At 40.7% G+C, this 13,536-nt stretch overlaps 1 protein-coding gene across 7 annotated transcripts in view; it reads right to left on the bottom strand.

The window, feature by feature from the left end:
- tcf4 (transcription factor 4) overlaps window positions 1-13,536 on the bottom strand; it is a 371,152-nt gene that overhangs the window by 108,863 nt on the left and 248,753 nt on the right. Inside the window, exon 1 of one of the 7 annotated variants that reach the window (XM_032538901.1) lies at window positions 9,959-10,365. The exons of the other annotated variants lie outside the window; for them this stretch is intronic. Coding sequence (XP_032394792.1) covers window positions 9,959-10,027 — 69 coding nt within the window. The 5' untranslated portion in view covers window positions 10,028-10,365. Of the gene's footprint in view, window positions 1-9,958; window positions 10,366-13,536 lie in introns of those variants that run through there. 7 annotated transcript variants of the gene reach the window in all.

The raw sequence follows: 13,536 nt of genomic DNA, 5'->3' as shown, positions 1-13,536 counted from the left end.
ATATATATATATATATATATATATATCGGCCGGTATATCGGAATATCAGATTTTTGAATAATCAAATGTTTTATCTTAAATATTGGTCGAGCTCTACTGGAGACACATGTGCAAAACTCTAACCAAAGTCTGCACAGCAGCAGTCCATGTGGACCAAACTCTGGTTTTCCATTGCTTTAACTCGGAACACTTATCCCATGGCTTCAACCACAACATGCACAACATTTGGTGAATTTACTGCACTTTGTTCAAATGCTAACACACTGCTGTCCAAACTGTTAAGCACACATTCAAATGACTATGACTCAGTTCCACCGTCGTGGAAAAAAAATGGCATGTAAACATTAAAGGAGATGTCACACGTGTTTTAGGCTACATTTGTTGTCACATACAGCAAACATCTCACAATCTGCTAGCTGTCTGTCCCCAGAACACACTGTAAAAAACATCTCCTCACTATCTGCTAGCTGCCGGTCCCCAGAACACACTGTAAAAAACATCTCCTCACTATCTGCTAGCTGCCTGTCCCCAGAACACACTGTAAAAAACATCTCCTCACTATCTGCTAGCTGCCTGTCTACAGAACACACTGTAAAAAACATCTCCTCACTATCTGCTAGCTGCCTGTCCCCTGAACACACTGTAAAAACTTTTCCTCACTAGGAGATGACTAGGCCTTTCTCTTAAAACCAAGAGCGCTGTCTAGAAAAAAAAGACACTGGTTCATGAAGCTTCATTCGGCCATCACTAGTTCCAGCCAATAACTGACAAGATGGATTTGGGGACGGGATGAGGAGGAGGGGGGGGCGAGCTAGCCTCATTTTGCTTGAAAATAATTTCAACGTCAACAAGAAGTGGTGTCACCCAACATTGCTTAGAGCACCTTTAACCTTGTGCATCATAAACATTATTAAAGTGATTTTTTTTACATGTACAATTTACAGCATAAATTCTCTTTTTTATTCAAGCAAAATTGGTATTGTAACTGAAATGTCCCTAACCTAATTGACCTTGAATCGTATCGGAAATGCAATCGAATCGGGACCTTGGGAATCAGGATTGAATGGGGGAAGTCATTGGCGATGATAATATTTCCAACCCCCTCAACTGCCAGATGGCTTGTTTCTGTACGCGCAGCTGAAAGGCCTCTGTACCCCGACGGCCCGTGTGAAACTACAGCCAGCCAACCAGATACGTGAACCGTCGTCCACTGCCGCTTCCGCCTGTCCCCATCTGCCAGCTGACCTGGATGTTCGGAGTTTTGAGCAGGCTGGCAGGCACTCACTCAGACACCGGGAATCAAACCTGTGACTCAGAGACAAAGAGCTTCTCTTCCCAATGGCCAGGTCAGGGTGGAAATACCCAGCTATCCAAAGAATGCAGACCCATTCTGCTCTGCTACAGTCCACCTTCCCTTATGGGACACGCACACACGGATGACTCACAGTTTGACTATGTGTGTGCGTGTTTGTGTGTGTGTGTGTGTGTGTTTATGTGCATGTACATCATTTTGGCAGCTGCGACTTCGCACATTAAAAGCCAAGGGTTTATAAAGACAGACACACAGAGTGAGAGAGAGAGAGAGAGAGAGAAACGAACCATTCTTTTAAACAACCTGCATATTATCAATGACATAAAACACACGCCCTGTGTTCATTTTTTTTTACGTTTTAGACAAATTCCAGTTGCGTTCAGGCCCATTATTGCTGGTCAGACAGGTCACTGTAATAAAAAGCAGGTATGGAGTCTGTACTGTAAATATATACAGAACGGTATCAACGTCTACACCCGAGACAAACAAAGTATTTAATTTAAACATGTGTGAGTTATGTGAAGCTTACTTACTGTTACCGTTATGATTGTGTATTCAGTCAGACTATACATCTTTTAACAGTAGCCTCTTTTCCTAGATTAGCGCTTTCTCTTTTTGGTATAAATTCCTATATATATATTTTTAGGTCCACCTTAAATTACTACCAGGGCCGGGCGATATGGAGAAAATCAAACATCACGATATTTTTGACCAAATACCTCGATATTGATATTGCAACGATACTGTAGTGTTGACTATTGGCTCTTTATCAAAATATTTACACAATGAGATTTTTGATAAATATTTATCAATAATGTGGATTAAATGATTAAGTGGGTAAAAGCAAATAATACAACAGGTAAGTTCTAAAAATGACAACACTTTACTGTAATGCAGCCTTTAAAACCAGGAAAAGACACCACTTATGTCATATTATGATATAATGATATCTAAAATCTAAGACAATATCTAGTCTCGTATCCCAATTTCCCTGTAATATTGATGTATTGCCCAGCTCTAATTACTACTAGGCTATATTATAAAAAAAATAAAAATTAAAAGATGAGCCCTCTCTTTTTAAAGGTAGGTATTAAGTCACTGAGGACATAAATTTGTCTCTTTTATGATTCTGCTGCTGAAAATATGGCGAAATATGACAGAACGACAAATAAAATCTGATAAAAGTGCAATTTTAAGGCAATTAAATTACTTCTAAGTTGTGATATTTAAACAAATAAATGCTCTTAGGACACGTGGACGCTCTGAAGACATGCTTCTAATGACCAAAATATAGAATATAGTGCATAATATAATACAGAAAATGTTGGTGATGCTGCAGCTAGCTCGGGCCTTTAATCCTACTTCACCCGGTCTCTTTTCACTGCAGGAAAGCTCCATAAAACACATCCACAATAAATTATATCTTTTTTTTTTACCTCTGGTTACCAATAACATCACGCATATTTGAATCTCACAGCCACATTTGAGTGTGCATTAATCCCTCAAACCTAAAACCCCACATTCAAAATATGCATAAATTATAGACAGTGAGCAATAAAGATGAACCTCAACATCAAACACTACAGCTTGATAACATACACAGAACTGGGGAAAATGAAGCAGAACCTACCAAACTTCATCTAAAAAAATACTTCAAAACAGCCTGGGTGGAAAAAGAAACCCATTCACATACTGTATGTTATCGTGATTGCTTTTTTACCTGCGATTTTTAAGAATTTATTATTTTCCCTAGAATCCATTTTTTTTAAAAACAACCAAAAAGAACAAGGATTAACCTAAATATTTTCTGTTTCTGACGGGAAGCAGAAAAAGGTAAAAGTACAGTGCTGCTCAGGAGCTTAAGTTGACTAAAAAAAAGGAATAAAAAATCATCTTATGGAAATTCCAAAGGCCAAGGGAACTTTATCAGGAGTCATAGTATCCTGATCTATGAAATAACTGGCCTTTAATAATAAAACTCTGCCTGCTTCTATGGGAATTTAACAAAGGGGGGTGTATACTTATGCCCCCTGTATTTTAAGGACGAACATTTATTGATTTACAATACATTATTAGCTCACAAAGAAAATTGGTGTCCTTAAAGGTTGGATTTTTCCTCATTTTGTAATTAAGGCATTAAGATCAATTTCCTACAGATGATTTTTTATTCCTCTTTTTAGTCAACTTAAGCACTCATGAGCTGGGACTGACTGACTGACATGTAACGTTTATTCTTTTTAGAAAACAAATAGAAAACTCTCATTGTATATTGTCTCTGAAAGTGTATTCCTCTACTTTTGCTTTTGTTGAAAGAAGGAAAAGAAAATGGCAATGCTCTAAACTACCAAGTCGTAATTAATGAAAAATGGCAATGCAAATCCAATCGGCACCCCTGTATTGTGAAGAAATCGAATCGGGACAAAAACACAACGTCCCATCCCTAGTGCACCATGCTGGTACATGCAAAGCACGTCCAAATAATAAAAAGTCATCTTATTTATGTTTTTAAAGATTTTTTGTTGGTTATTTCAGGCCTTTATTTGTGACAGGACAGCACAGACGTGAAAGGGGAGAGAGATGGGGAACGGCATACAGCGTAGGGCCTGAGCCTCCCGTACGCGGGCGCGCGCTCCACCAGGTGAGACCCCCGGGCGCCCTCTTTATGCAAGATTAAACAAGAAAGCGTCTCGTTATCACCGACACATCAGCTCCTCATCGGCAGCCACTCTCACGTTTTCGACAACGTCTGACAGCTATGACATCACTAATGCTCACTACCCTTTCCCACGTTAGTTATGGAGATATGAGAAATGGTGAAAGAGAGGTCTCGCCGATCACTGGCTGAACACTACGATGAGGGAACATCACACGTCCACAAAACATACTGTGGTCCACACAGTACACATATGAAGGGTTACGAAAATAACCCTAACCCTAAAACACAGTGAGACACAAATATCTCAAATAAAAAAAACTAGGTTGCTATACTTCTAAAGCATGTGGCTCCAAATCCGATTGATTTTCATCATTTAATAATTAGGTGCAAAAACTCAGAAGATAACAAAGAAATAAAATAAAAATCTTTTTGACTTCTTATAGACTGCTGTGATTCTAAACCTGCTAAATGTTTACAGAAAAGATGTATGGTAGCTGTATAACTGTGCCTTAAACAATTATTGATTTTCTGTTGTGTTAATGTAAAAAAACACACACACACTATGATCAGAGGTGGTCCCTACACAGCACTATTACAATTTTTAACTGACTTCCTGTTTAATAAAAAGCTGTGTTTAGTGGTTTAGTGTGTAAATACATCAGTGTTTGTGTGTGTGTGTGTGTGTGTGTGTGTGTGTGTGTGTCAGCAGTTCTTTTATGTATCAGCGTGTGTATCAGCGGCATCAGTGTCAGATAATCTGATGTAGAAGGATTAAGTTAAAGCCTAAACGGTGCACGCACGAACACACACACACACACACACACACACACACACACACACACACACACACACACACACACACACACACACACACACACGAGTGTCTTAAAACACTCAGCAAACTCACACTCACACACACAGGCAGACTTTGTCAATGTTAATGGAATGTTGTCATCCTAATATAAAGAAAGGTAAAAGCCTATTCACCAAACTACATGGCACAAACACACACACGGCTCAAACACACACACAACAAAAACAGACACGGTACAAACAAACACACGGCACAAAATCAACAAACTGAAACCTCCTCGGACATCATTCAATCTTAACCTAGAGAGACAAACAACAGAAAGTGAAATACACCGCAAAACGTCCACTTATCAAAAAAGAGACGTTTCTTCTAAAAAAAGAAAAAGAAAAAAAAGAAGAAAAGGAGCATGTTGAAATGGACACACAATTTTAAATACACACACACACACACACACACACGGTTCAAAGTTGATGCTTGTACACAAAGAAAGGACATGTGAGCACACACACACACTTGCATTCAAAAGACACAAACACCCAATAAATTTGTCTTTTTGTTGTTGTTGTTCAAACAGAATAACTCAAGCAGATGGAGATCCAGGCCTTCACACACACAGACACACACACACACACACACACACACACACACACACACACACAATGCGTCTATTTATAAAGTAATAATTGCATAACCCGCTGTGCTCTAATTCCAGCTATTGGTACCTGAGCAAACAGGATGTCCATGGCTTTGTTACAATCGCCCACACACACACACACACACACAAACACACACACACACACACTAACAAACACACACACACACACACACACACTCAAAACTCAATGCATTTACCATGTATTACCATGTATTGCATCCTAGTATTTCATTTGTATTTATCTTCTGTGCTGTGTGACTGATGCATGTTTGCTGCTGTAATACCATAATTTCCCATTTTTTGGGATCAATAAATATCCATCTATCTACCTGTCTAACTCCTTGTAGATAAAACAAAGTGCACATAAAACATTAAAAAAATTTAAAAATAAAGGCGATGTAAAGAAGAAAATCCCACTATCGAACACATGCGCCTTCCCTGGATCAGACAACAGCGCCAAAACATAGAAACACCTTCATTTGCATATTTCCTGCTGCAGGCGTGAAAAGCTTCTCTCTCTGCTTTAAGTCACTTGTATTTCACTAGACGAGACTTTAAACTGTTTCAACGACTCGGGGCCGAGTCATTAGACTGACATTACATAACTCTTCTGTCATTTTAACCTTAAAAATAAATACATTTACACACGGTTGATTTAAATATCATCATCACATCATATGTTTTAATCCTTTAGTAGTTGTATTTCGTTCCCGTGATATAACCACAATTTAAAGGAAATCAGTCGTTTATCCCTGAAATATGACTATAAATATTCTTATTCAATATTGTTGTTTAATCAGGAGAGTTTAACCTTGACCGTTGACCTCCTCTCCACTGGTCGTGCGAGTCAAACAGCAGCGTCTGCTGTTAAACAGTCAACAGGACTGAATTGTCAAATAAAAAGAAAGTACCCTTTAACGGAGTTAGATATGGATTTAAATGTGCACTTCTTTGCAATAACTGAACATGAACATCCATTTAAATAAACATCTTTTACATTTTACATTTATTTAAAAAAACAAAATGAAAAATACTATTTGTATTTTATGCATATAATATTTTGTATCCAACACTAATTGTTCATTAACTAAAAAAAAGTGTTTGTCTCAGAAATGCAGACACACACACACATACACGCACACACACAGAGCTGACTGAATGCCGGACCGACAGAATCATCATTTTAAAGTGTCTAAAGTGTGCGGTTTCCTGTAGCTGCACATTGAGAGAGGACTGCATGATTTTTGGCAGGCAGTTTCAGGACCCTCCTAATTAAAACTTGCTGAATATTCAAATGCCGCGTTAGCATAACAATGGCCGGCTGGCCGGGCCGGCTTTAAATGAGGCCTATTGTTTTAGCCGAGCTTTCTGCTGCCTCATTAAGCCGCCGGAGCTTAAGTTAGCGAGCCGACAGCCGCTAACCGAAGCTCAGGCCTTGGCCCTCGCCCTCCTCTTCACTCCCCCTCTGCCCTCCCCCACACACACTCTCCCTCAAACCAAAGCCCTGATTCAGCCCCCTTCCCTGTTTGGTCCTGCCGGGCCGTAGCTTGTGGCGGCTGCTGCTGCTGCTGCTGCAGATCAGTCCGAGCCTCTCTGTCTCTTCCCTCAAACCCCGACCGCTCTGCCCCAGTTTCCACTCGCTCTACTTTGCTGCCTCCGTACCACACCGACCAGCCTGAATCAGCTCTCGCACAACCACCGAATGACCAAAACAGCCGGCTAAAGCCACAAAAAACAGCTAGAAAAAAAAAGGCCGCAAAAAGACGAGCGTCACTTTATTACCGCAATTCTCTTATTTGTGTGTTTTCACTTGCTGTCAGTGGACGGCGGGTGTAAACAAGCTGTGACACAGACAGACAGACGCAGACAGACAAACAGAGTGAGACGGGGGGGGGGGGGTTTGCAGTACGAGAAATTGCTTGGCACCAGATCAGAAACCGTTGGGAAATGTGCCATCCAGCAGCCAGCCCGCCAAACAAAGCGGTGCCACGCCGAGCCCCGTGGCATCGCCCCGCACTAAGGAGCTCCGGCTCCGGGCGAAAGCTGCCGGGATACAAAGGAGGCCCTGAGCTAAACGGGCAGAGAGCGGGGAACAAAAAAAGCACGAGGCTCCCGGAGCCACGGCCGACGGCCGACAGAGCGGGTTCCAGGCGCTCGGCGGCCGGGTGGAGGGCCGGAGAACCGACAGGCGCCGAGCAGACAGGGGCCGACTGTTGGCGTGGCAGCGTCGGAACAACAGAGGCTCTGTCCCCAGCTGCACCGGTCACATCAGCTCCCAAAGCATCTGGACACAGATCTCCGTTAACCTCAGAGTTTAGGCTTAGAAACAAGCCAAGGAAAATCTAGACAAAAAATTGTATTTTCTCACACACAAACACACAAACATATATATATATTATATATATATATATATATATATATATATATATATATATATATATAGATATATATGCGGGCAGATATTTGGATATAGAATAGATATATAGAATTAGAAAATATAATTGAAACCACACAAATTCATGAATCCCATTGATATGAAGGTCATAGATATGTAAATCCACTAAAAACGTACCATTAACAACCTTTTTTTGTGTAAAAATCTAATCCTACATATTCTTTAAAAAAAACAATGATTAAATGTGTGCTTGCTTTTTTGTTGTTGTTGTTGCATAAATATATTTTTTTTTTTGGGGGGGGGATAAATATTCCCAGCTACTGTGTGCGTCTGATTGATCAATTCTCTCAGAAGGCCTGTAAAGGTGCCCGTCCAGACATGTTATTTATCATTTGAAAATGTCTTGGATGTATTACTGCTGATATGATAACAAAGGTCAAATGTTTTTGACGCAGAATTCTTAAAAAATTTAAATAATTTTTAGTTTTTATTTCTGTTCTTATTTTTTGTCCGTCCTTGCGCTCATCTCCTCTTAATTTTCTCCTTTTTTATCCACTCAAACTCTTTGAAAGCAGCCAATAGAAGTCAAAGGTGAGACAAAGGCAGACAGGCAGTTCACTGACAGGTGGATCTGTGGGAAATCCCAGCCTTCCGTCTTCATTTACACCTGCGACTTGCAGACATTCCTGGCTTTATGTGAGAAAACCTGTGAAATTTGTTCACCCTCGCTTCGCTTTACACCCTGTTTCTCATTTCTAGCCTCTTCACCCCCCCCCCCCCCCCCCCCCCCCCCCCACAAAAAAAAATCACTTCAACCTGGGACTGGTTTTACAGGTGGGGGTGACTGGGAGACAGACAGACAGACAGACATGTTCATAGGAGGCCAGACAGCTTCATACTTACTGGATGACAAGCACTTTCGCAGATGTATTTCTTTTTGGATCGTGGCTTACGGTTCTCATTTTTGAGACACTCATTAGTATATTTTAAGATTTACAATTATGGGTAGGCCTGATATATATATATATATATACATATATTTAAGTCTATACATAGACAGATGTGTAGACTTTATCATTTTCTAAATTAGCTGCATTCATATTTTTTGGATGGCATGAACATGGATTAAAAAACATTTTTAATAACATAATATCCCTAATATCATAAAGAAAAATGCAAGGATCAAATAAAGGACAGACGTATTTGCAAGCTTTGGCATGAATGCGTTATGGGTGAATTAACTGAATATTACTGTAATAAGGTATCATAAACAGGCCAAATTACGACGGATAAATCAACATTTTTTGTGGGGAAGAAATGCAAAATAGCCTATGAGAAGCCACAAGTCCCAGAGTGAAACACACAACCAAACATACACAAAAACCACACGTGTGTCATTCGCCACAGAGTAACAAAAAGTAATCACTCATTCTATTCAATACTACGTTATTTCTGCCGCGTTTACGTCCTTTCAACAAATAAAAGAAATAGGCGACAGAAAAAAGACCGAAATAAAGCAGTGAGGAGGATTTTTTCATGCGCAGAAAAAGGAAGACAAACAGAAAATTACGGTAGATAAGGGACTATTTTGTATAGCCTACACTATTTCTGATAGCTGAGGTGTGATCCACACACTGTAAACCCAAATTCATCACATATCAGAAGAGTCGGTCCAAGCTACGTATCCATGCGCTACGTAGGCTACTCCACAGCATCTGTCACACACACACACACACACGCACACACACCAACACACACACACACCACACACACACACACACACACACACACACACACACACACACACACCCCCAACGCACACACACACATAAAGTTATTTCCCCCGCTACACAACAGCACCGCTGTTTTGTTTTTTTTTCAAAAATGAACCCCGACAGAGTCTCAGTAACAGTCCGCTCCCGCTTTGCCGCGCGGCGGACACCCGACGTAGGCTACTGTTGAGTGGGTGCGTAGAAAGCCACACTCTTCACCTTCACACCCTCTCTCTCTCTCTCTCTCTTTCACTCTCTCTCTCTTCCTCTCTCTCTCTCTCTCTTTCATTCCCCTCTCTCTCTCACCCAAACCCTCACGGAGGAAGAAAAGAGGGATGGAAGCGTGTGTCTTACCGCTTTGCCGTTGTAGTAATACATCAGTGAGCTGCCTGTCATCCCGGGGATGGTGTACGCACAATACATCGTTCCTCTCCTCCGCAGAAAGAAACACTCGATTTCTCCCTTTTCTCTCTCCGCGTGCCTCTCTCCCTTTCCCTCTCTCTCTCTCTCTCTCTCTGTTTTGGTTTATTGCGTTCCCCCCGCCCCTTGTCTTTTCTTATTCGCCACCTTTCTTCTTTTTCCTCTTCTGTCTGAACTTTTCTCGGATTTGTTATGATCTCAAACTCTCGCCGCTCCGCTCGCGTGCTCCTGCCTGCGTGTTTTTTTCCCCCGCCGACAATTCCTTCAGTTGCATTTTCCCATATGGCCGAGCCGAGGCACGCGGAATATGCAAAGTAGGTAGAGAGAGCGAGAGAGAGAGAGAGAGAGAGCGAAGTGGCCCTCCCCTTCTCTCTCTCTCTCTCTCTCTCTCTCTCTCTCTCATACACACACTTACACTTATACACGGAAAATGTACTGAAAGAGTAGAGGTTGAAACGTAGCACGCGCACATAAACACACGGGAGGCTCGCGGACGCGCGCGCGGTCGCCGACACTCTTTCAACTTTCCACAGTAAATCTGGAAGTCATCCCCCCCTCCCCCTCCCCCCTCCCTCCTCGCGCGGTGCTGCAGTTCGCCGCCTGTCTTTGAACTCAGCCGAACATTCACTTTTTCCACCGCTTCCAGAGCGCGCGCTTCTCTCAACACCCTCTCCTCCTTTTAATCCTCTTCTCCTTTTTCTCTCCCTCCTCTTTCCTCCTCCACTCCTCTGCTGTTCCACTGATCTCCTCCTCCCTTGTTTCCTCATCCGTATCCTTATTGCTCTCTTTCCTCCGTTATTCCCTTGCTTCCTACCCACTTGTTTCCCTCTCTCCCCAACTGTTTATCCTCCTGTTTCATACTTCCTCCCCTTCCCGTTCTCTCCTGTTTCCTCATCTCCTATTTCCTTCCTAGATCCCTTGTTTCCTACCCCTGTGTTTACTCCTCTCCTTTGCTTCTTTCATCTCTTCCTCCCCTACTTCTTTCCTATTTACTTTCAACCTTTTCCCCTTTGTTTCCTCCCCCTCACCTAATGTCCTCCCATCTTCTTCTTCCTTCCTTCTTTTCCCCTTTTTTTCTCATTTCCTTCTCTCCCCCATTGTTTTTGCCCCCTATTTCCTCCTCTCCTATCTCCCCCAATGTTTCCTAGTTTTCTCCTCCTGTCTCCTTCTTTTTCCCCTTTACAGACTTTTGTCTCCATCTTTCTCCTTATTTCTTTCCTCCCTTCTTTTCCTCCTTTCCTCTCTTGATTCCTCCTTTCATATTCCCCCCATTATTCCCATGTTTGCCTACCCCCTTGTTTCCTTTTCTTCCCGATTGTTTTCTCCTCCTGTTTCCTTCTTCCTCCCTTCCTCCCTTCCCCCTAGTCTCTTGTTTCCTCCTCTCCTATTTCTCCCCATTATCCCCTTGTTCCCTCTTCATGTTTACTCTTGTCCTCCCTTGTTTGCTCCTCCCGTCTCCTTTCTTTCTTTTAATCTTCCCCTGTCATGTCTTCCTTTCCTTCTTTCCTCCCCCTTGTTTCCTAATTTCCTCGAGTCTTCTTCTTCCTAACTCAATCCCCCACTTTTTTGATCCTCTCTCGTTTCCTCCTTTCAAATGTCCTCCCTTATTTCCTTATGTGTTTCCTCCTCTCCTCTTTCCTTGCTTTGTGCTTTTTAATTTTCTAGAAATGTTCGTTTCAACAGACTGATTTCTTTACAAAAACTTAGATTACTTAGATTAGTTATATTAACACATACTGTACATTTTCAAAATATTGACAGTTCTCCTCTCCACAACTTCTCATCTTTTAACTTTCCTCTCTTTTTTTTGGCACTCTCCTCCTCTCTTCTTCTCTGGGAGATCTGTGATGTAAGGTATTTGAGAAAATAATATATTTGTTCCATATTCAAATGCCTCTGTAGCTTTTACAGTAAAAGTAGAGCCCGACCGATATGATTGGCCGATTCAAGCATTTCCCCTTCTATTCTAAAATAATTTATATATATTAAATATATTGCATATGCACTGTATAGTTTGTCCACCAGAGGGCGCTCTACAACCTCACTCTGATTTCTTTTTGTTAATGTGTTTTTGTTCAAAGGACTTTAAGTTTCATATCTTAAGTTTATATTGTAATACATTTTAATTCTAACAACTTTAATATATTTTGATGTTCCTCGGTTCTGTTGTGACAAATTATTACCAAATTATTTTAGTGAGAACTCAAAACTAACTACAAATAACTAATGTTAGGGAAATCTGTTTATGTTTTGTTACGCGTTTCTACATTTTTTTTAAAACATATTTTGTCCGATTTATCTGAATTTTTGATTATTTAAATATTTGTATTGGTATCGGCCTTAAAAATCCTTTATCGGTCGGGCTGTAGTTAAAAGTTGAGTGATATAGCCTTGCATAACAAGTGAAATATTAACTTATTATACATGAACGTCAAGTAAAAAAATAAATAATACAATCCTGTATGGAACTGATTGGCATTGTGTGTTGACTCTATCCATTTCTTAACTAAAAAAAAAAAAAAAAAAATATTTTCTTTGAAATATTCCCAGAACAACAAATTGTTAGTTGCTATGGTGACCGGCTACCAGCGACCATCTGATGCTGGTGTTATGACTAATCATCAGTTTGGAAGTCACACATTGAATGTCTGAGTCACGAGCTGTCAGCAGCCACAGCATTAGTTCTGAACTTCCTTCTATTAATCAGGCGGTAAACCGGATCCATTAACCCTTCGGTTGTCTCCCCCTCATCCATGCTAAAGGTAATTAAAAGGAGGAATAAAAAAACATCTTTTGGAAATTGATTTTAATGCCTTAATTAAAAAAATTAAGGAAAATCTAACCTTTTAAGGACACTAATTTTCTTTGTGAATGAAGAGTGTATTGTAAATAAATAAATGTTCTTCCTTAAAATACAGGGGGCATAAGTAACCCCCCCCCCCCCCCCCCCCCCCCCATGTTAAATTCCCATAGAGGCAGGCACCTTTTTATTATTAAAGACCAGTTATTTCATGGATCAGGATACTATGCATCCTGATAAAGTGACCTTAGCCTTTGGAATTAAAATACCCCCCCCCCCCATCATCACATACCCTTCACCATACCTAGATATTGGCATGGTGTTATATCAGTTAGCCTAATAGCTGGTTTGAGTTGCATTGATGCACATGATTTTATGGAAACTTCCCCATGCCTGGCTCTAGTTATGGTAAAGGATATGTGATGATGTGGGGGGGGGCATATTTTAATTCCAAAGGCCAAGGGAACTTTATCAGGAGTCATAGTATCCTGATCCATGAAGTAACTGGCCTTTACTAATAAAAATGTGCCTACCTCTATGGGAATTTAACATAGGGGGTGTGTACGTATGCCCCCTGTATTTTAAGGAAAAATAATTATTTATTTGCAATACATAATTTATTCACAAAGATAATTGGTGTCCTTAAAGGTCAGATTTTCTAATTTTTTTAAATTAAGGCATTAACGTCAATTTCCAAAAGATGTTTTTTTAT

The sequence above is a fragment of the Etheostoma spectabile genome, chromosome 16, assembly GCF_008692095.1.
Source record: "Etheostoma spectabile isolate EspeVRDwgs_2016 chromosome 16, UIUC_Espe_1.0, whole genome shotgun sequence".
Taxonomy (NCBI): Eukaryota; Metazoa; Chordata; class Actinopteri; order Perciformes; family Percidae; genus Etheostoma; species Etheostoma spectabile.
Note: the sequence above shows the minus strand (reverse complement) of the source record. Positions and strands in the feature narration are given on the sequence as shown.